This window comes from Trichomonas vaginalis, chromosome IV (genome assembly GCF_026262505.1).
Source record: "Trichomonas vaginalis G3 chromosome IV, whole genome shotgun sequence".
Taxonomy (NCBI): domain Eukaryota; phylum Parabasalia; order Trichomonadida; family Trichomonadidae; genus Trichomonas; species Trichomonas vaginalis.
Genome location: NC_067206.1, coordinates 22,361,290 through 22,383,058, shown reverse-complemented (window position 1 = coordinate 22,383,058; position 21,769 = coordinate 22,361,290). Strand labels below are relative to the sequence as shown.

Sequence of the window (21,769 nt, the reverse complement as noted above, 5' to 3'; positions counted from 1 at the left end):
ATATTGTAAATGATTTCACAATATAAAATACACTTTCTAACTTTTAGTATCATTAATATTCTTGTGGTAGTCTGTTGTCCAATAATTTACTATGATTAATCAATCTTATTCTTATATATCATTAAAACTTGATATAAATTAGACAATATAAATACGTTTTGGATTATATTCTGTCTAATGGGAGATACTAAAAATAATGAAGAGTTTTTAAGGTTTACCATGAAATTCTCAGAGTATATATTAAAAAGTGACTTTTTTTAATACGACCTTTCAATTTATTATCACTTTTTCATCTTTTTTTATGTGATTTGTCTATATAATGTGGAATTGCACATATGATCAGAACTCATTCTTGTGATGATCATATTATGCAATGGGCATACTATTAAAGTTATATAAAAATCAATATTAAGCATTTAGCAATATATTAATGTTTACTATAACAATTAAATTAGATATAATTAGAGTAATATATATATAAAATGGTAATGACTATAATTGAGTTTTGATCAAGATGCTAATTTGAATTAGAATGAATATATCGAATACACATATTTTTATTATTATATATGCGTTATATTGTGTTATTGATGATTATTGTTCAGTAAATATAGTCAGATATCGGATATTTTGCAAATGAAATTAAATTATTAAATGATTAATAGATAAAAATAGGATTTGATGATAGACGTTAGATATATATTATGATATACTTAGAAATACATGTATTTGGATTCATAATGAAGGTAATTAAACATATTATTTGTTTTTGATATGAAAAGAAGAGTTAGTAACGTTTATAAATTAATATATGGTTACATATTATAGAATGAATATTCAAACTGATAGATAAATGATATTAAGAGTCAAAAATTCAAAGAAATCTTACTTTTTTCTATCATTCAAAATTGAATGTAATAAAATCATATTGAAAATAAATTAAGGGTTTTCGCCATATTTTTGATTTAATATATTATTATTGAACTCTTTATTGTATTTTTATTGCTTTCAATTTTGAGACAACTTTTGATAAAAAAAATCTTTTCAAAATTACTAGATATTTATTTTGTTATTCAAATAATGTTCGTTATAAAATTATTTTATAAAAGTTTGAAGGAGATTTCAAAAATTCATTCCTTATTTAATTTAATGAGACCTAATGTTATTTAAATAAATCAAACGATAAATTTCCTAATAGGTGTCAAAAGATTAATTCACATCCAAGTCAAATTAGGCTATAATGTATGTAGATGAGGACTTTCTTCAAGGTAGTCCTCATCTACCTACATTATATAACCATGTTTCCCATATTTTTATTTGAATGTGAATGTGTAATTCTCAATTCCAGGACTGAGTGCATGGTTGCAGCGGGTTACTATATGCTCTTGCATCCATGTAGTCAGATCTGGAAATTGGCTTACTTTTCCTTTCGATGCGAATGTGACTAATACTTTTCCAATTGTGCACATATAAGTGCAGGGTACATCACTTGTACCCTGCATTTATGTGTGAAGAACTGAAAAATGACGTATTTTACATGAAGAATATCACGTCGTTATTTTATTTTGGAAAGGAGTTTAAATTTGTATGCTATTATTCTATTACATTGCAAACGCAACTTCCTTTCATCAATAATTTCATTTTAATAAATTATAAATATCACATTTAGCATAAAATTCTCAAATAATACTCACTTTCTCATTTTGATCATAAATATTGATACTTTATAAATACAAAATTTTTTAATTCTTTATTTTTCCTATGAAATTTGTAGTTTTTTCTTTGAATTTCAGAATTTTCAATTTTTTTTTGGAAATTTTTATTCAATTTCGGATTTATTCCATTCTATTCTTTATATATAATAATTTTATTCAAGTTTATTATTTAAAAATTTCAATACATACGATAATTTTTCATTCAATTTTTAAACGAATGTTTTGATGGGATGAGCTTACTGAGCATAAGCTCATCCCATCAAGATATTGCATCAAAACTCTGGCCTTCATCAAGGCCAGAGTTCATAATTCATCACCTCAGTGCCAAGTTCCTCGAAGGTCGTCCTCATTAGGATCGATCCGAGAGGAACTTGGCACTGAATGAAATTCACAAACTCTGCCATGAAAGAAAGGAACATGCATGCTCTGGAGCCTTATGAGGCCAAGTCTTCCAATACAGTCCTAGAGGCCGAGTTTTCTGAGAATTTCCAAATCACGGACAATTCTCAGCGGAATCCGGCCCTTGGGATCATTAAATACGAAGCTCTAGCCTTTCTTGATGCCAGAGTCTGCAAGGTTAATCCTCAGGGCCGAGTTTGAGGGAGATCACCATTATCAAGGACAGTCTCCTCTCTCCTCAGCCCTGAAACACCTATGGATACAGGATCTGGCTGTTACTGAGGCCAAAGCTTCGCTTCCTAATCTCAGGGCCGCTTTTCTCAATTGCCGTCTTGTTCTTGGCGGCAGGAGAGGAATCCAGCTCTGGAATCGATAAATACGAATCTGTGGCCTCATTATAGACCAGGGCCTGCAATTTATTTTATATAATATTTTTTTTATTTAATATTTTTTTTCAATGATTTGTTTTTAAAGATTATTGATACAGTATCTTTTAATATTTAAGTAAAAAAGCAAAATACCCTTTGAAAAACTATTGTCAGACAATATTTTATAATCTCTATATTCATTCATAAAAAAAATACGTCTAGTAATGCTCTGCATAAGTGGACAATAAAGTAATAAGATTGCGCTTTTATATAATAGAATGCAATTGCTCATTTATTAAGGATATATTTGTAATCAATTGTGATCTATTTAAGAAAAATAAGAAAACAGCACCAAATTCATTTAGATGCATCTGTATATTCTATATTTTATAGCTGCACTATTACAATTGTTGAAACTAAATCCCAATATCCTCCGCTCATTAATTGATGAAAAAGTGATAAAAATTTGAGAGGTCATATTAAAAAAAGTCACTTTTTAATATAGACTCAAATTCTCAAAATGGTACTAAGCACTAACTAAATAGTAAACATGAAGAGTTAGAAATGTTTACTAAAGTTTGTAAAAAAAGAGAAATTTTATTAACTTTAGAAATTCTTTTATTGATAATTGCAAATTCTGCTTGGCAAATATCAGTTGAAAAATGAATCAATTTGTTAATAAATAGTTCTCTTGGATTAGTAGGTACTTTATTTCTATAAAATGTATTTGGAATCGAATTGTCAATGTAACAACTATCAACTGTTGTTTCTTCATATATATCACCAATATCATCGTTATATATCAAATATGAACCTTGAGGAACAGTGTTGTTAATAAAAGAACAACTTTTTACAGTAAGAGAATTATAATCATGGTAAATAATTCCAACATCATATGTTGTTTTGGTATTATTTATAATATTACATGAATCAATTAACCCTTTATACCAAATATTTATTATTGCAGTTCTTATATCTGTTACAAAATTATTAACAACAGTTGTATAGTTATATTTTGTTGTGTATTGTTGTAAAGGACTTTTATACCAACCAGTCGGTGACCACTTAGCTTTACATGATGAGAAATTTGTTGATGAAACTACGATATTATCACTATCTGCTTCAATAGACAAGCCAATATTTTCATTTCCTACATCGAAAAGGGAACTTTCAATAAAAAAGTTTAAGTTATTTAAGCCAACATATGTACATGAAAAATGTGCTCCATATTGACTTTGACTTTGGCATTTTGTACAACAGAATTTTCGTTGAACAATATAACTATTTATGCCAATTTTGAAGTAAATGCAACTTCCGCTTTCTGTTGAATTGCATTTACTAAAAGAACACCGATTATGTAGAAACAAAGTGTTTTCAATTGGGTTAAAATTTACAACTCGGTCTTTATCATTAAAAAAATTGCACTCATCTAAGTAATATTGACCTTTACCTGCTGGTAGATTACAATTTTGACAATGGTTGGTTCGTTCTCCTACAAATTCACTCCCAAAGTAATGGCCCCATAAAAATTTATCCCCATCAGAAATTTGTCAAAAAAACCATTCAAAACTGTCCTAATGTGGTTAATTTTGAAATAAATTTATTGAATTCTCTCAAAAATAACCTTTTTCCAACTTAAATATTAAAATGCTGTGCAAAAAGCGTAGGACTAAGCCAACTTTTTGAATTAGCACGAACAATCAATTCTATGAGTTTCTCTCAATTTGAGTGCGGTACATTTTAGGAAAAATGACATTTTAGCTTTACAAAGTTTGCATTTGTAAAATGGCACTTTTGCCACTTATTTGCCAATACCAAAAAAAAGTTTGGCGCCAAATCGCAAAAGTGTCATAATCTCATGGTGGACCACAGCTGGTGTCGCCGCCGACTATCCACTTGCTGGGATGCTACGCAGCCTTTGATCTGGCCAATCATAGTGCTGCTCCATCCACATCAGCAAGTGATTTCGGCTGGAGATCTCCAATGGGTCTTCCATGAGGTTTCTGCAAGCCAGAAGCACAATATCTATGCAGCCTAGCTGCTAAGATAGCGTAGCTAGGCTGCGTAATTGTTGTGCTTCTGGCGATATTACTTATACGTTATTGCCCTCATGGACTACAGTACTACTCCCTGAACCCTTGAGAGTCAGAGATGTAAGTTTACTCGAAATGGGCAATGTTCATTACGAAATCTCTCATTCGATGAGAGACTTCGTAATGAACATTGCCTTAAAGTACTCTTACTACTCTTTCCTAGTTCCCAAAAGGCCTAGGATTCTGTAATTAATCAAATAGGACAGAGTTTTTCCAAAGTCTCTCATTTGATGAGAGGCTTCGGAAGAACTCTGTCCTAATGTAGTGTACTTATAGTTTCTGACAATTTATGTGTCAGAGAATGAACTTTTACTCGAATAGAGCAGAGTTTTTCCGAAGTCTCTCATTTGATGAGAGGCCTCGGAAGAACTCTGCCCTAGTGTAATGTAGTTGTGGTACTTGGCCAACAAAGAGCGAGAGAACATGTCTGTAATTCGTTTATGCTGAAGTTTTCTGAATTTCTCTCAAATGAGGAAGGAAATCCAGAAAACTTCAGCATAAGTTAATGCAGCTGTGGTTCTCTGGCTCTTTGTCGGCCAGAGAACGAATTAAAAGTTTAATGCGTGAGTAGGCTAGGTGCATGCCTACTCACTGCAAATAAGTGGCAAAAATGCCATTTTACAAATGCAAACTTTGTAAAGCTAAAATGTCATTTTTCCTAAAATGTACCGCACTCCTCTCAATTTTGGTGTCAGAAAATTCGAGCCTTAAATTTTTTATTCAACAAATAAATTTAAAAATATAATGGGGTTTAATCAGACACCCAAATTGAAACAAATTTAAGCAATTCAGACTTTTTGTTCGGATAAAAATCCAAATTAAGGCATCCTTCGGACTCCTGCTAAAAATGGATCATATATGGTCCTTAGAATCCCTTAGTAATCTTCTGAGCTTGGAATCAATTTAATTTTAAAAAATTGTTGATAAAATTAAGCGATAATAATGCTTAGTAAGAGGTAACGAACTGTAATTTCGAATAAAACATGCATAGGATACGAACTTTTGTTGTTATTCATAAAGAAAATTGGGTGCGTAAGCCTGGAATGTTTAATTTATATTGGATATATGGCATCCAGATAGTATCTATTTTTGGAAAAAATCCGAAAGTTAAAGTTAAGATTCATTAATGAAAACAAAAATAATGAGCTGAATAGGAGCGTCATTTGATATGGTAAATAATTCCTTATTTGTAAGTTTCTACAATATCTGTTACGCTCTCTAAAAAATGCCTAAGAGCAAGAAGTTTAGATTGAATTTGCAATTATTTCCAGAGTATATGTTAATTTAAAAGGTAGGTTAACCAAATAAGTTATTTTCCCGATGCTTAATTGCTTCTTTATACTCTGATAGCAATTGGATACTTGACAAACTTTAAAAACAAGTAAGAAAAATTGTTTGAAAGTTCATAATAGAGAATAATTTGTTTATATAAACAAGAAAAAAGTTACAAAGTTAGTGAATAAATGACATATTTGAAGAATGGCGGTCAACAACGACAACTTTGAACACAGGCATTGCGTTCGTGAGCTGTAGTAAGAAGAATATGACAGCCAACACGAAACTGACACCTCCAATGACAATGAAGAAAATTCCAGCGTTTTTATTGGCAGAACCCATCCATTTGACTTCGTAGAATACGATACTCTTTGTACCATCGAATGGTTTCACAGGATAATTGTTATTAATAGTAACATTGTAAGTCCCTTTTTCTAAGTTACTTCCGAGCTTTGCGTAGGTTTTAATGAACTTGGAGAATGGAGATATCTGTATCCAGTTGATGAAATCTTTGTTGTGGACTCCATCTGGAAATTCTGTTTCATTTATAACAAAAACTGTATTTTCGGATGTATACCCCGAACCAAAATTTTTAACTGCTTTTTGGTAGTCTTTTGGAGTTATGGAATCACGGTCCAAAGAAGGAAATCCTGAACCGAAAGTAAATGAGTCGTTAAATACAGAATGAGGTACTGCACCGCATGGGAGGAAGATTTTAGTTTCATTTTCATCTGCGTAACGAACAGAATCACAGAGTTTTGTGCTGGCTTTTTCGTATGAAAGGCCATTAAGCTGATCTAGGCTTTTTGAGCTTGAGTATATGAAGTTGTTTTGGAAGAAATGAGTAATCTGGTAGTACATCCATACGTTTCCGGTTAAATTTTTGTCTACGGTGAAATTAGCTGTTATTGTTCCAAAATCTAAGTCAGTGTAATCATATATAAACTCTTTCATGTCTTTCGAGACTATAAAGTATGGAATTCCGATTGCAAAACTAACGATTCCGAAAAATAGGAAAATCAAAGCTCCTTTGCAAGGAGTTAAAAAAGGTTTGCATCCAGGCCATCTCTGCTGTAGGAAATCGTTATCGGCATGGGGAATTTTGTTTTCTTCCTGGTTCTCATTCCCCGACATTTTTGAATGTAAATTTTTCAATAGAAACTCGGTCAATGTATTTTCATGACTAATAAAAGTTTGCCAGTATTATGATTTGAAAATACATGGAATGACGTTTTATTTTCAAAATAAAATCAAGGCTAAAACTTCGAATCTAAACCTATTGAAGCACATCAACGTTTCGTCAATGAAAATTAACTACACTCATTACATAGAACAATATTTTATGATTTAGCAAGTCATAATTCTTTGATTTTCCAACAAATTTTAATTTTATCGAAAATCTATCTACCACACAGCCGATTACTAAGAATGTGTATAGACAGTAAAATATTAACAGAACAAGGCTATTTATGATGAATTTGTAGATTTTATACAGGAATTATGGGAATTATGCTGTAATCCTTTGTGTTATTTCAACATTATCTCTAATAACTAAGATTTTAGATCTTAAGATGATATAAATCATGATAAAGAATTAAATCAATAAGCAAATGGATAAGATGAGGATAACTGCTAGAGAATTGCAACTCTATTAGGCCTAAAATGGATTCCATGTTCAAATATGATTCGTTGCCGGTCATTATTTTGAAAGTCTTTAATTCGATTTCGCCGGTCAATGCATTCAAAGAAATGCTCATCTTAGTTAGAGGATATAAACAATCTGGAAAGTCCCAACTAATCAATAGAATGACAGCAAAACCATTCAATCAAGAGTATGAACCAACAACAATCACTCAAACCAACCAGATATCATGGAATTCCAAAAATAAGCAAGGTGAGAAGATCAAGATCACATTACTTGACGTTGTCAGTCCAAATGCATTGATTACTTCCACAGCTCAAGGAAATCCAAATGGAATTATTGTAATGTACGATCCAAGAGATAATAATTCCCTTCAATATGCAATCGACGTTATAGAGCAAACACCAAAAACCATACCAATTGCTGTACTATCGAACTTTCAAGATATAATTCCAACAGATATGCATCCAAAGCTTGAATATCTTTCACATAGATTTTTCCATGTATGCAGCAGCATGAAAACTAACCTTGGATTAGAAGAAATAGCGAAATGGCTTGAATATCCAAGAGCAAATATGAGAGTTACTATTTATCAACAGTTAATCAACCAATCTGATCGCGGAATTTCAAGGCTTCTCGAACTATTTACTCCAGGTGGTCCAAAAACCATCATTCCCCAAACTTTTGTTGGCGATGATTTATTAAATGAACCGGATGCGGCCGGATTTTGGAGTGACGAAGACGAAACGCCTCAGCAGACAGAAAAGCGACACAAGAAGCATCATAAGAAGCAGCAATCACAAGGAAATCCAGCTGTTTTGAAGAAAAGACGTCCTGCAGTTGAATTTTCTAGTTCAAGGACACAACAACAAGCTACATCTTACGAATCATTTAATAATGATGACGATGACTTGATGAATGGTATTGTAGAAGCTGCTCAAGCTGCAAAAGCAGTTGTAGGAAAAGATGAAATTGATTTTGACGAAATAGGAAATGAAATCAAACCAGTTACAAGACAACAGATACAGCCAAAGAAATCAATGGGTAGAAAACATCATAGAAAAGGACATCCAAAACAAAGTATTCAGCCAATACAAGAAAACTCGAATAACTACCAACAAGTTGTTATTCCAACTGTTGTTCAGCAACAAGTAGCTCCTTCTCCTTCAGCTTCTGCTCCTCCTGGCTATGATTCTTTTTAATTTATCTTTATTTGTTGTTATTAATAAACTATATACTAATTATTGTTTGTATTTGTATGCTTTTTATATGGTAGTAAGAATTATATATATCTTCTCGCTTTTGTATTTTTGTCAAATTTGAACTAATTGCATATTCTACACTAGGATAAAACATTCAAACATGATAAAATGAAGTATTTTTAGAAAATAATGAACATTTTCGATCAGATGTGCCTTGTTAGTGTATTTAGAACCTTATCCAGGGTAGAATGAGTTTCCTTTTCTGGTTCAGCATATAACGTAGAAATTTCTTCATCGCAAATAAGATTTCTTTAGAACAGATCTTACAAAAGCAACTCACTATTATTGGCCATGAGTGTATTATATATTGAGCATTTGGACACATGTTGAATTGTCATTGATGGAATACCTGGCTAAAAGATTTTTTCCCCTCGCCATTTCTAAACTTGAGTACCAAAAAGTGGTATTCTTGAGTCATATCCCCCTTTGTATAGAGCAATTGATGGCATTCTAAATATTTTTTAAAAATTTTGTGACCTCAAGAAGGAAAATTGTTTGCAATTGGTTAAACATAGAAGCATCATAAGTAACCAAAAAGAAAGATGATTAGGCGTCATAATGAATAAGGAATTCCCTTTTGCTTTTATATGATTTCCCATTTAAATGAGTCAAGAACTGGAAATGAACAGATTCAGAATTGCTGTAGCTGGGGTGTATTATTATTATGAAGAGTTAGAAATGTTTAGTAAAGTTTATAAAAAAAGAGAAAGTTTATTAACATAAGAAATACTTTTATTGATAATTGCAAATTCTGCTTGGCAATTACCAGTTGAAAGATGAATCAAATTGTTAGTAAATGGTTCTCTTGTATTAGTAGGTACTATACTACTATTATATGTATTTGGAATCGAATTGTCAATGTAACAACTATCAACTGTTGTTTGTTCATCATAATAGTTATATATCAAATATGAACCTTGAGGAACAGTGTTGTTAATAAAAGAACAACTTTTTACAGTAAGAGAATTTTTATAATGGAAAATAATTCCATAATATGATTTTGTTATGGTATTATTTATAATATTACATGAATCAATCAAAACGTTATACCAAAAATCTAGAATCATACTATTTGTTGCTAAATTATTAACAATAGTTGAATAGTTATATTTTGTTGTGTATTTACCTAAAGGACTTTTAAACCAACCAGCAGGACAGTAACTAGCTTTACATGATGAGAAATTTGTTGATGAAACTACGATATTATCACGTTCGGCGTAAATAGAACAATCAACACTTTCTTTTCCTACATCGAAAAGGGAACTTTCAATAAAAAAGTTTAAGTTATCTTTGTCAATATATGTATATGAAAATTGGCCTTCACCTTGGCTTTGGCATTTTGTACAACAGAATTTTCGTTGAACAATAGAACTATCACTTCCAATTTTATAGTAAACGCAACTTCCTTTTTCAGCTGAAGTACAGTTACTAAAAGAACACCGATTATGAAGGAATAGTGAGTTTTTAATTGGATCAAAATTGATAACTCGGTTATTATCATCAAAAAAATTGCACTCATCTAAGTAATATTGACCTTGACCTGCTGGTAGATTACAATTTTGGCAATGATTAGTTTGTTCTCCTACAAATTCACTTGCAAAGTAACTGTTCCATGAAAATCGGTCATAAATTTGTCAAAATTGATAAAAATTGTTCTGGTAGAAGTGCTGCCACTCTCAATTTTGAGTTTTTTTTTGCTCAAAATATATGGGAAAATAGTTTTGTTATATATCATAGATGCCAAATGTGTCGTTTATTTGGATTTTTTATTTAGCGGTTGTTCTCAAAAAGAACCTTAAATATTTGACACTTCACTTTTTCAGCATCCTGATAATATGTTATAAACGAATTTCATAAAGAGAAGTCGAAATAATTCAATATGGACACGTTAGAATTCATTGAATTTCTTTGAAGCACCACTATCAATATATTGTTTGATTATTAACAAATTTTTATTTTTCTATATAATCATCCTGCGTTTTGAGTTTGTAAGTAAGAATACATGAATAACATTTTGTAAAAACAATATTTTTACTACAAAAATGCACATTGCAAAAGATTTCCAATATTTTTATCTAATCATTATGACTATTATATTGACAATTAGACAATCAACTTCATACATGCAATAAATACTATAATGCGAGAGTTTTCCATAGTTTTCAAAGATAATTTAAAAAATGATACGGTTATCTTTCACATTAACCATCGTAATATAGATGCTAATATTCGAATTCAGATTGCATGATCTTTACTAAGCTTGATTCATGCTATATTCGCTTAATAATTGCAAAATATGAAAGATTCAATAGCTGTATCAATAGTGTTCATTACTGAGCTATATCGAAGCAGTAAATTATAGAAACATAAAATTTCAAAATTTATTTTTATTAAATGAGTAGGCTATAAGAGATATGAGTCTTTTGATTGCATAAAAAGCAAATCAGCATGATATATAAGTTAGAATATAAATATTCATTTTTCATTATTTGAAAATTTTGATCCTATCAAAAAAAATAGTCAGTGATGGTAATCTACTATGGATGTGAAACATAATTATCATAATTCAAGTATACTATAACGCTTAATTGATCTTATTTTAGATCGTAATTTTACCAATTTTGAATAAATAGGAAATTCAAACTGTTATCAATAATTAGGTTATGCTAGTAGTGCTTCTTCATTCGTCATATTTGATATTTTTTCTTTTGTCGTTGAAATCGCAAATATTATTTTGGGGTGAAGCAAACAAGGCGATCATTTGGTAGACTTTTACTGTCACCTATAGGACTAGATTTTCGTAGAGAAGTCTGAGACAATGATATCAAAGTTTGGGCGTGGCGGCACTTCTGTTCTGGTCTTGAAATGGCGCCAAATTTTCGAAATAAAAAAAAATCAAATGAGCATTGAAACATTACCAAATTATATTCAAGAGATTTTAAAAGCAAGAAGTACAAAAAGTCCAAATGCTAGATTCGTCAGGAAGCTGCATGTCCTTCTTTCATACGTAGATACAAAACCAGATAAAGAAAATTCGGTTGGTCTTGCATGGATTAGTGATGATGAATTCAAAATGCATAAGAAAACACTGTGTCAATTACTAGATGTTAAAATAAATTCATTAAACGTAAACTTAAAGAAATTACAATTTACACAAACAGAAACAGACAAAGCTGGATGGACAACATGGACGCGAAAAGGATTTAATAGAAGAGATGCATCAATTGTACCTGATGAAACTGAAAATGAAAACATTGCAAGATTTCAGCAGCAACAAGAGCCAATTTATTCTCCATCTCTTACTATCGTCGAATCGATACGGAAGGCCGACTCTATAACTATCGGCGCTTTAGATCAAACCAACAAAAACGAAATTTTATCAAATGCAATTAACATATGGCAGCAAATAGTTGAAGTAATAGGCATAGATTCAGTTAGATCAGAGTTCTTCATACTCAAACTAGCCAAAAGATACAATTTGCACGGTCAAAGTTTCGAAAATTCATTATCAGTTATTAAAAGTATTTTAGCTCCTACAAATGCACCATTGATAACATTCTTAGATTTCTACAAGTTTTATTTAGCTTTTGGGCCAGAGCCAACAATTATGATTAAAATTCACTCACTTTTGGAGGTTGCAGTTAACGATAAGCCATGGCTATATTTCGGTTATCTACCGGATGAAATAAAAAAAGTTTCAGAAAATTTTGCATATTTTGACACAGAAAATGAACCGAATTGCTTAGTTATAGTGTGGAATGGAATGACTCACAAAGGATATAATTTGCCTAACGTTTCTTCTGATTCTTCATATGTTGTTGCTGAAGCTGGCACATTTAAATCATGGACGGACTATATTCAGTCTCTTCATATTATATAAATCATATTTGTTTATTTGTTTGTAGTAATTCCTCATTAATCTACTTTTTGTTTGAATAAAATTATTTTGGAAATAATTTATCAATAATGAATTCCAATATTCCATGAAATAATTATTACGAAGAAATTTTAAATTTTCTCTTTAGGTGAACAGAAAAATATTAAGTTAATTGACATTCTCTCTGAATATTTACCTTTATAATCAAATATAAGCTCATAAAAGGAATTCAAAATGATTTACCTAGAACTTTTAATAATCATATTCTAAATGAAAATCCCATTTAGCTTACAAATTCAACAAGCAGTCCAGCATTTCGTTGTGATTTATGAGATGATTATATATATTGCTAATAAGGAATAAATTTAACTGCTTAAAATCGAATTTTGAGCATGATTTATTTCTGAAATTATTTGATCATTGAATTTTCGGCGATTTAAATGGATCAATCCGCAATATAATATAACTCAAATTGATAAATGCTATTAGTTTAAAAACGATTAAAAATTGCAACCGAAAATGGTCAAAAGTAAGTCACGAAAATATGAAATTTAGATAGCTAATTTGATTTAATTAAAGACGACGAAAAAATATTTTTAGTCTTATATATATAGCGCATCTATCGGCGCGCGGCGAAGCCGCGCGCCGATATAAGCTGAAAATTTGTTATTTTTTCGTCCAAATATGTTGCATTGTCTTCAAAATTGCTTAGTAATATTGTCAGTAAATCAAATTGTTCGTGGTAAAGAGAAATCCCTTGAATATTTTTTCTATCATTGCTTTTGCTATTTCAAATTTTGTATAGTTATTGAAATTTTTCTGTAATATTTGTAAGAATTTTTATCGTATTGAACATTTGAAATTACAACATTTTTAACTATAAAAATGAGCGGAACTATGATATTAAGTTTAATTTCACACATTTATAAAATACAATATAATCATCAGACAATTGTGAAAATTTTTTTTTATTTCAAAAATAATAATGAATGATTTCCAATTCATGCGTGAAGTTGATTTAGCTTCAAGGCTCAAGGAATTGCTTTATTCTAAGCCAGACTTAACAGAATGGGTTCAAAACTGTTCAGAACAACTTGCAGAAACTGGGGAAATTGATCATGAACAATTTGATTTTCTCGTTGATTACTTATGCAAGTCGGACTTTGAAATAATGAAGGAAGTTGTTTCGTTTAAGAAATATGATAAAAATGGTGAACAACTTATGGCTTTAATTTTTGACAATCAAGATGAATTCATTGAAGAAGAAGAAGAGGAGGAATCTGATGACTCAGTAGAGATTGATTTCAGTACAAAGAAGACAGAGATTCATGATTTACCTCCTTGCTTAGATCTCAATTACTTCATCAAAGAACAAGATTCCAAAGTTAGTAAGGTTTCTAACATTCTCGCTGTCAGTGAAAATGTAGCATACTACATCCTGAAATTCAATAATTGGGATGAAACAAAGGCAATTAATAGTTATCTTACCAATCCAACAAATCTTTTGGCCAAAATATCGGCAACCAAAAGACAAGCCAGCGAAAATCTTGGCCTTCGGAAACGTGGTATTGGTGAATGTACAAACTGTTTTATATAGTCTTCAATATGGACATAAATTTTGCCTTGATTGTTGGAAATCATATATTTCAAATCAAGTTGAAAAAGGAAATACTAGTTAGTATACATATCAAGGGTACGGAGGCACTGCGTTCCACCTTACCCATTATATGTGAATTTGACACTTTACGAAACCGTTAACGTATATTTTACAACACAAACGACAACACTAACTTAACCTTAAATATTTACAAAGCCACCAACCACTTCACTAACGAACTCACTAATGTAAAAAATAAACGTTCTCACTTACAAAAGTATTGCAACTCCTCCCATTGCTGTGCTTCATATAACAGCTCATAATCTTCTGACTCACTTTCTTCTTCATATAGGTCAAAATCACTGTCATAGTTTATACCTGTAAGTTTTGACAAAGCTAATGAAACACGTTTACCGTTTGTATCGTATGCTTGTATAAACTTTCCATTATGCTTGTAGTCATAAACGCTCAAACTAACTTTACCCTTTCTCCCTCGTATCTGATAGAATGTATTTTCACGAGGAACGAAGAACAAATTCTTGAACTCATGACCGTTGTAGTTTGTTATCTCAATAGTTTTCGTCATTTATATAAAAATAAAATAAAAAATAAACTTAAAAATAAAATAAAAAATAATGATATCACCACCCTCACACGTATGAAAACATAGCACAAAAATAAATTTAGGTGAAGTGGTGAGATCTCACCTCTTTTTTCACCTGTTTTTTTCACCCTGTTGAATTCATTGCTTTATAACTCTCTTCCTTGGTTTCTTTTTAGTTGCTTTCTTCACGTCTGTCTCCAACTTGACTGTCTTTCTTCTTCGGCCGTAATGATACCAGTTACTTCCACCAGTCAATGGGTCAAATGGTCTTTCGTAAGGGTTTCCATACATTCCATAGGGACCATACGGAAGAACTACTGGTGGAGAAGAAACATTTTCTTTAGTTCCATCGACTCTATTTAAATGCATTGTTTCACCTTTCATCTGGTCATTAAAGTCTTTTACGTGTTTTGCAAACTCATCGTCCTTTCCTAAAGCATTTTCTGACTCAGTCGCAACCAAATTGGATGCTTTATTTATGAGCCCGATTTTATTTAATCTTAACTTCTTTGCAACCCAGCCTCCAATCTTCCTTTATTTGCATCTAATGTCTTTGAAACCCTTCCTCCACTCATTTTATTTACTGCGTCATAAGCTCCAAGTGCTTTTGCTCCAAATGCTAATGCTTTTGTTCCCATTGCGCCTAAAGCTGCCCAAGCTACCATTTACCCATATTAAAATCATCTCTCTTCAATATTATCTCATAAAAGTTCTCGTTACTGGAGAAAGTCAATGAAACATAACGTTCTCACGGGCTTCGCCCTCACCGCTTTGCGGTCTATCTAACTTCTTTCTTATCTCATCTATACGCTTCAAAATGTCTGAACAATTGCTAACATCTTCTACAACAGTTATTTCATCATGAATGACCTTCAAGAACAAGCTCATTTAATATGCTATTAAAATCATCTCAATAATGAGTCCATCCTTTCCATCTTTAGGTAGCACAACATCTTTCATTGAAGAAGGTTCGACAAGTCTTATGTTAAACTTACTGACAAAGTTTGTTATACTATAATGCTTCGGCGGCGAATACATGTAGTTTGAAAGACATAATATAGATTCTTCAGCAAATTCACTTATACTGGATTTTATAACAATGTTCTCACGAGACCAAATACCACCAATTGACAATCTTGTAAGCAATCCTGCTGAACCTTCTACTGTAAACGTCGATGGTAACATTCCACGAAGGTCATCTATTGACATCGTTGAGTCACTGTATTTAAATATTTTCTTAAAGCAATCGTCATTATCTAACCATGCAATAGCTTTGAAGTTTTCATTCGAATATACATCTGCTTCATTAAATGTAAAACCTGACTTCTTTGCAGAGATGACTTTAAAATCTATTGAGTTTGTTTCAAAATTATATGCTATGGTAACTTCTGAAGGTAATGGATGTCCTTCCGCAGTCAGTTGTTCTCTCACTACCGTTTGAAGCTTTGTATTAAAAACTTTCATGTCATCTCCTGTATCTAAGTTCACATACACAGCAACAGGGAAAACTATCTTGCTTCTTTGTTTCATCATTATATCTCAAAACATTAAAGTTCTTCAATAATATTGTTCTTCCTGCTGGAATACTTCGAACCTGTCTGATTTCAATAGCTTTCTCACCTCCTACATACTCTACCCAGTGTCTTGGATATTCATAAGTATACTGACTTTCTTGAATTTTGGGGTTTCATCATAATCATATATATATCTTCTTGTCAGTTAGACTCGGTGCTATGTTCTGAATATTTCTGACTTGCATTTTTAATGGAGATAAAATGAAGCATTTAATACATGACGTAGATGAAGACATGAATGAAACTACAGACAAACTTAACTCTTCTCTCATTCTTCCTTTCAGCAAGGACTATGAGTTCTGTTCAAATGGTGTGTATTTCTATTGTGGAAAGATGGGTTCAGGTAAGACATTTAACCTCATTCGTCATATACTCATAACAGAGCGTTTAGGAAATGACTCTTACTATGACCAAATCATTATATCAGCAACTTCAGACTCTATGGACTCAACAGCGAAAACATTTATGTCAAAAGTTCAAGCCTCTGTCGTTAAAGTTCCAGACAGTGAACTCATTGAATTTCTTCAACGTTACATTCGACGTAAGAGGAAATATTATGCCATCGTTGAATTTATACAGTCAGGAATGCAAAAGACTTCTGAGGAGATGGAAAGAATTATTGACAAACACCACTTACGTCAGTACTCAGGAGTTTACGATATGAAACGACTTACAAACTACATTCTGTCAAAACTTTCAAAATACCCCTTCAAAAAATATCCTTCAAACACTTTATTAGTTTGTGACGACTTCGCTGGTAAAGGTTTAGTGTCAAAGCCTGACTCACCATTAGCTAACATCATAACTAAAGTCAGACATTACCATTTAACTGTAGCAATACTTATGCAAACATGGAGGTTTTTAGCTTTAAACATAAAACGTCTCATAACTGACTTCGTTATCTTTCAAGGTTTCTCACGCTATGATATTGAACTCATTTGGAAACAGTCAGGTATAACATTACCTTTTGAAGAAATTTGGGAAGCATATAAGTCTCTCATCTCTCCTCGTTCATACCTTGAGATTCATATCATGACTAATACCATTAAAGTCAAAAATATTCCATGGGAACGACCAACATTGTTTTAAATCTTATGCTTTAATTGACTGATGGTAAACAAATTCCATGCATCTCTGTCGCCATTTCTGTTAATATTTTTGCTGTCATTCATATCATCCACTTCCCCATCCGTTAACTTTTGAGGATATGCGTTAGAATAGCTGTTCTTAAATGAAGGCTTTTCACCTTTGAGAGCATAAACTCTATAACTTTCTGCATACTTTATGTTTGAACCTCCTGAGCCATCATTGACATAAATTTTTATAGGCTTCCACCCTTTGTTCATGTTCCTGCTTCTTCCCTTGCTCTTTTGTTCAGTAGTTCTACATCTTTATACACAGCTCCTGTCTCAGTGAATTCAACAATATTTTCATTCGTTAGCTTTACATTCAAACCCTTGTCGAGTATATTGTTCATTTCATACATATAAAAGGTTTTTATTCTATATGAAATGAGAAGCAAATCCATCTTAGCTGGTGCCGTTAATGTTCCAATTGAACCAACATCAAATGTTGACTCACGAACGACAAACAATATTGTCATAAAGAACTATAGTTCGGAGTGTTTGAAAGAAAAAGAACCAGATCTTAAGTCGGTGAATTTAAACACAGCTTCAAACGCTAACGCTACATCAGATGTTAAGTTAGAGTATCCACCACTGGACCAAATTCTTTCAAGAGAAGCCAACGACAACCCTTACACAAATGTTCAAACAAATCCTTCAGATAACGTAGACCATTACCTTCTTCAGTTATACCAAACAATTTTACTCAAAGACGATAAGAAGCTTTTGACAAATCTTATAAGTAAGAACCAAATAATTCTAACAAAGGAGGACCTTGAAAATTATATCACGAATAACAGGAAAGCAATGTGTCATTGACTATCTCGACCCTGAAATCGAATGCTGTGGTCAAACTCCAATATTCATGAAAATAGGTAACATCCGCATCATTGAAACACCAGGAACTCCAGGAGTTGAGTTTAAGTATAAATATTCGAACGAGTATACAAAACTATCTACTTACTATAAGCTTTGTTTGAAATATGTTTTAGTAAATTAAAGCAATTTGTAATATCTATCCAAAACTTCTTCAACAGTATCGAACTCATCTTCATAATGCAAACCTAATCTTATTGACTTGGTGCAGTTTTCACTAACACAATATTTTTCTGTTCTCTTGACTGACATAACTAATTCATTTGTTTCATCAAACAGCAACAACCAAAGTTCATGACCTAATACATAACATTCATACTTTATATTTTTAGCTCTGAGTTCTCTTGTAAGCTGTTGCATTTAATATTTTCTAAAAAGTCAACTTCAACAGTCATTCGCACTGGTGCCTTCAGTTCTACAGGCTCTCCTTGAAAGTCAACAAGTCTGAATTGCATGTCTTTCAAATTATGAGGACTAATGCGAACCCATTTACCTAAATGAGTTGCTATGACAGGAACGTTTGGAATGAACATTGAATTGACTGCATAACAGAAGGATTTATATTCTACTGAACCTTTACTATTAACTCCTGAAATGCCTGTGACATTAGCTATTTTAGACTCAATGTACAAACAATTACCATAACATACGTATGGAACAGATTTCATCTCAATCGTTTTGTCAACACTTTTCAAAGGAAATGTCATATGGTATGCTCCCAAAAGAAGTTGTACTCTATGACTCATTCTTGGTATCTTAAACTCTTTCGCATAACTGAACTTCAAAACTCCTGCAATAAGTTTAACATTCATTAAGTTTTCTCCGTTATCCTTGTTTATTGTAGTATTTATGAGAGCATTTAACACTCCAGCTAATGTTTCCATCTTATATTCTACATTATTGTGAAATCTTATTTCGTGCTTCTTTCCATCTATTTCAAGCTCCATGAAATCTGTTTCATCTGTTATAACGAATGAAGCGATAGTATTGAAGTCAACCATTCTGAATGCAAGCGCCTCATTCTGTAGACCTAAGTTTGTTTGTAGCTTTACTGTCCCGTATTCGTTTGGGTCTGTACTTTGCAAATAGAACAACATTTTATTCTCATTAAAATATGAGTATAGCTGCATATGCGTATGAAGCTGACAGAGCTAAACGTTTATATTTTGGTCAATACTCTCTCACACTTACTGACAAATATATTGTTATCACTGATGGAAATACTGAGAAATACATAACATGGAAGGACTATGAAAAGTTTGACCCTATTTTAACTCCATGTACTATGCCATTTATAAAGGACGGTGAAATTATTGAAAAAGATAATACAACCGTATATAGGTCTGTTTATGAAGCATTAGAATATATGTTGAATCATAACCCAAAAAGATTTGACCCAAGCACTACACCATGTGCAATGCCTTTTATTAAGGACGGTGAAATCGTAAGAGTTCCGGATTCAACGGTTTACACAGCTGTTCAAAACAGTTTACAAAACATTTTAGCGAATATCTTTAATTCAGAAACTACAGAAATAAAATTACCATATATAACAGATGCTAAAGAAATTAAATCAAAAACGACAACATTATTTACGTCACTTAATGATTTAATGACTTATATCATTAATATTCCTGCACCAACTACAGGATTTGATCCAAACTCGACGGTTTGCAGTGTACCTTTCATAAATGACAGTTCATTAATTGCTTTAAGGGATTCGACAGTAAATGAATCATTAAAGGCGTCATTAATGAAAATCATTGATTTTAACTCATTCACGAATACATATAATTCATTCATTAATGTTTCATATGCTTCTAAAGAAGGTGAGCCAAAAACTATCGATAAAGCGGTGTATGAAATAAAAGCATCAACGACGAAATTGAATTCGTTAACTTTTGACGGTGATAGTTTCGTTAATGACATAACATCAGGGAAAACAATTTTAACGAAAGAATATTTAAAATCTCATGTTAGTGAGTTCGTTGAAATTGAAAAAGAAGGTGGAATTAAGTTCGATCCACTGAATTTCATTTTCAGCTTAGCGAATGCAGGAATTAATTTTGCTGAATGGACAACTATACAGAGTGAAATAAATGCAATATGGACGTTTTTGGGGTCAAAAGCGGGCATGGGTGAGCTTGTAAATGCTGCAAGAACATTAGGTGAAACAGGAAATTTTGTAGATGGTTTTAAAAGACTTGTTTCAAATGTTTTAACAAACACAAAGAAATTATTTAGATATACCGTACATAACGGACGGATTTTCGAACAGATAGCAACAAACCCTCCGGTTATGGCTGCGTTGATGATGGTTAGAGATATAAAACCACGTAACGACGGGAACGAAGAACATGAACAACAGGATACTGGTCGGGTTATTCGAGACATTAAAAACGTGTATCCTGAAGTTATTGATTTATTTAGAGGAGTTAATGATTCAATTTCAAAACATTCTATAACCCTCGATGAAGAGAATAAATTAACAGATTATATATTCGTCATTATTGCAGAACTAATGAAGAGAATAAATGAAAAATATAGCTGATATCATTAATGTCAGCGATGTAATGATGAAAAGAAATTTTGACTCATTATTTACAAAACCGAAAACAGAATATAGTCTTTATGACGTAATTACGAATTAATGAAAAAGATTAATGATAATAAGAGTTCTGGCGGAAGAGTTGAATTAGAAGTGAATGATGTTAATGAGAAATTAGCCGAAAAAGCAGACAAAAATGAGCTTTTAGCTCTGAGTGATAAAGTCAAGAACCACGTTCATTATATAACTTCAGACGAACAGATTATAACGGACTACCATGGATATTTAACACGAAGTGATGAAGCGAAGACAAAAAATGTTAATGAAAGAAGATATAAATACATTCGTGCTAAAGGTTATGACATAAGCTGTACTGTACAGTATGATGTAGCTAAAGCACCAGAAGCATTTGGTTATACCGGTGAAATTTATGCCTCTACTTTCAATGTTAACGGTGTATTAGTTGAACCAAGATTTACTTTGAGAGTTAAGCAAAAATAACGTTTGAAGATGCTATTAAAAGTAAAGCTGACAAAGTTGAACTCGAAGCAATGAACAAAGTTTTGAAATCTCATAAACACAACATCTCCGATATAAATGAACTTCAAGCTACATTAGACAGTAAAGCCTACAAGAACCATACACATGAATCCTTCACTACTGTTAGAGCAGACGACATAATATTGAACTTGACCTTGGTTCAAGTGCACCATTAAAATCCAAGTACAAGCGTAAAAGATACTCTTAACAATTTAGATAAGAGTTGCAGGAATATTGAAGATCATGCCAGAAACTTTGAAGCATATGAACTACCA

The 21,769-nt window shown here is 31.9% G+C and overlaps 8 protein-coding genes and 2 pseudogenes across 10 annotated transcripts, besides 3 other annotated features; 6 read left to right on the top strand and 4 right to left on the bottom strand.

The window, feature by feature from the left end:
• Window positions 1-4,469: 4,469 nt before the first annotated feature.
• Window positions 4,470-5,175: a mobile genetic element.
• A 731-nt stretch (window positions 5,176-5,906) lies between these two features.
• Window positions 5,907-7,006, bottom strand: TVAGG3_0147350 (aminophospholipid transmembrane transporter protein; the record flags this gene model as incomplete). The annotated part of the gene is made up of 1 exon (XM_001324844.2): window positions 6,028-6,984. The coding sequence occupies one exon, from the start codon at window positions 6,982-6,984 to the stop codon at window positions 6,028-6,030; it is 957 nt and encodes a 318-aa protein (XP_001324879.1).
• Window positions 7,007-7,512: 506 nt separating this feature from the next.
• Window positions 7,513-9,217, top strand: TVAGG3_0147340 (Ras GTPase-related family; the record flags this gene model as incomplete). Its single annotated transcript, XM_001324843.1, has 1 exon — window positions 7,513-8,694. One exon carries the CDS (start codon window positions 7,513-7,515, stop codon window positions 8,692-8,694), a length of 1,182 nt encoding a protein of 393 aa, XP_001324878.1.
• Window positions 9,218-11,403: 2,186 nt separating this feature from the next.
• On the top strand, window positions 11,404-12,741 carry TVAGG3_0147330 (Initiator binding protein 39 kDa family; the record flags this gene model as incomplete). Its single annotated transcript, XM_001324842.1, has 1 exon — window positions 11,654-12,634. One exon carries the CDS (start codon window positions 11,654-11,656, stop codon window positions 12,632-12,634), a length of 981 nt encoding a protein of 326 aa, XP_001324877.1.
• An 875-nt stretch (window positions 12,742-13,616) lies between these two features.
• On the top strand, window positions 13,617-14,228 carry TVAGG3_0147320 (ubiquitin conjugating enzyme binding; the record flags this gene model as incomplete). The annotated part of the gene is made up of 1 exon (XM_001324841.1): window positions 13,617-14,228. One exon carries the CDS (start codon window positions 13,617-13,619, stop codon window positions 14,226-14,228), a length of 612 nt encoding a protein of 203 aa, XP_001324876.1.
• A 76-nt stretch (window positions 14,229-14,304) lies between these two features.
• Window positions 14,305-14,995: a terminal%2Cinverted (terminal inverted repeat of canonical_Maverick-1_5 transposon ID:TVAGG3_0147120).
• Window positions 14,305-21,769: part of a mobile genetic element that runs on past the window's edge.
• TVAGG3_0147310 lies at window positions 15,084-15,497 on the bottom strand (annotated as a pseudogene). The gene has a single exon. A coding segment is annotated over exon 1 (414 nt).
• Window positions 15,721-16,261, bottom strand: TVAGG3_0147300 (annotated as a pseudogene). Its single transcript has one exon. A coding segment is annotated over exon 1 (541 nt).
• Window positions 16,641-17,495, top strand: TVAGG3_0147290 (protein of unknown function, DUF4106 family; the record flags this gene model as incomplete). Its single annotated transcript, XM_051224516.1, has 1 exon — window positions 16,641-17,495. The coding sequence occupies one exon, from the start codon at window positions 16,641-16,643 to the stop codon at window positions 17,493-17,495; it is 855 nt and encodes a 284-aa protein (XP_051109502.1).
• On the top strand, window positions 17,918-18,272 carry TVAGG3_0147280 (uncharacterized protein; the record flags this gene model as incomplete). Its single annotated transcript, XM_051224515.1, has 1 exon — window positions 17,918-18,272. A coding segment is annotated over one exon (355 nt), but the record flags the coding sequence as incomplete, so codon positions are not given.
• TVAGG3_0147270 (uncharacterized protein) lies at window positions 18,740-19,290 on the bottom strand (the record flags this gene model as incomplete). Its single annotated transcript, XM_051224514.1, has 1 exon — window positions 18,740-19,290. A coding segment is annotated over one exon (551 nt), but the record flags the coding sequence as incomplete, so codon positions are not given.
• TVAGG3_0147260 (uncharacterized protein) lies at window positions 19,692-20,595 on the top strand (the record flags this gene model as incomplete). Its single annotated transcript, XM_051224513.1, has 1 exon — window positions 19,692-20,595. A coding segment is annotated over one exon (904 nt), but the record flags the coding sequence as incomplete, so codon positions are not given.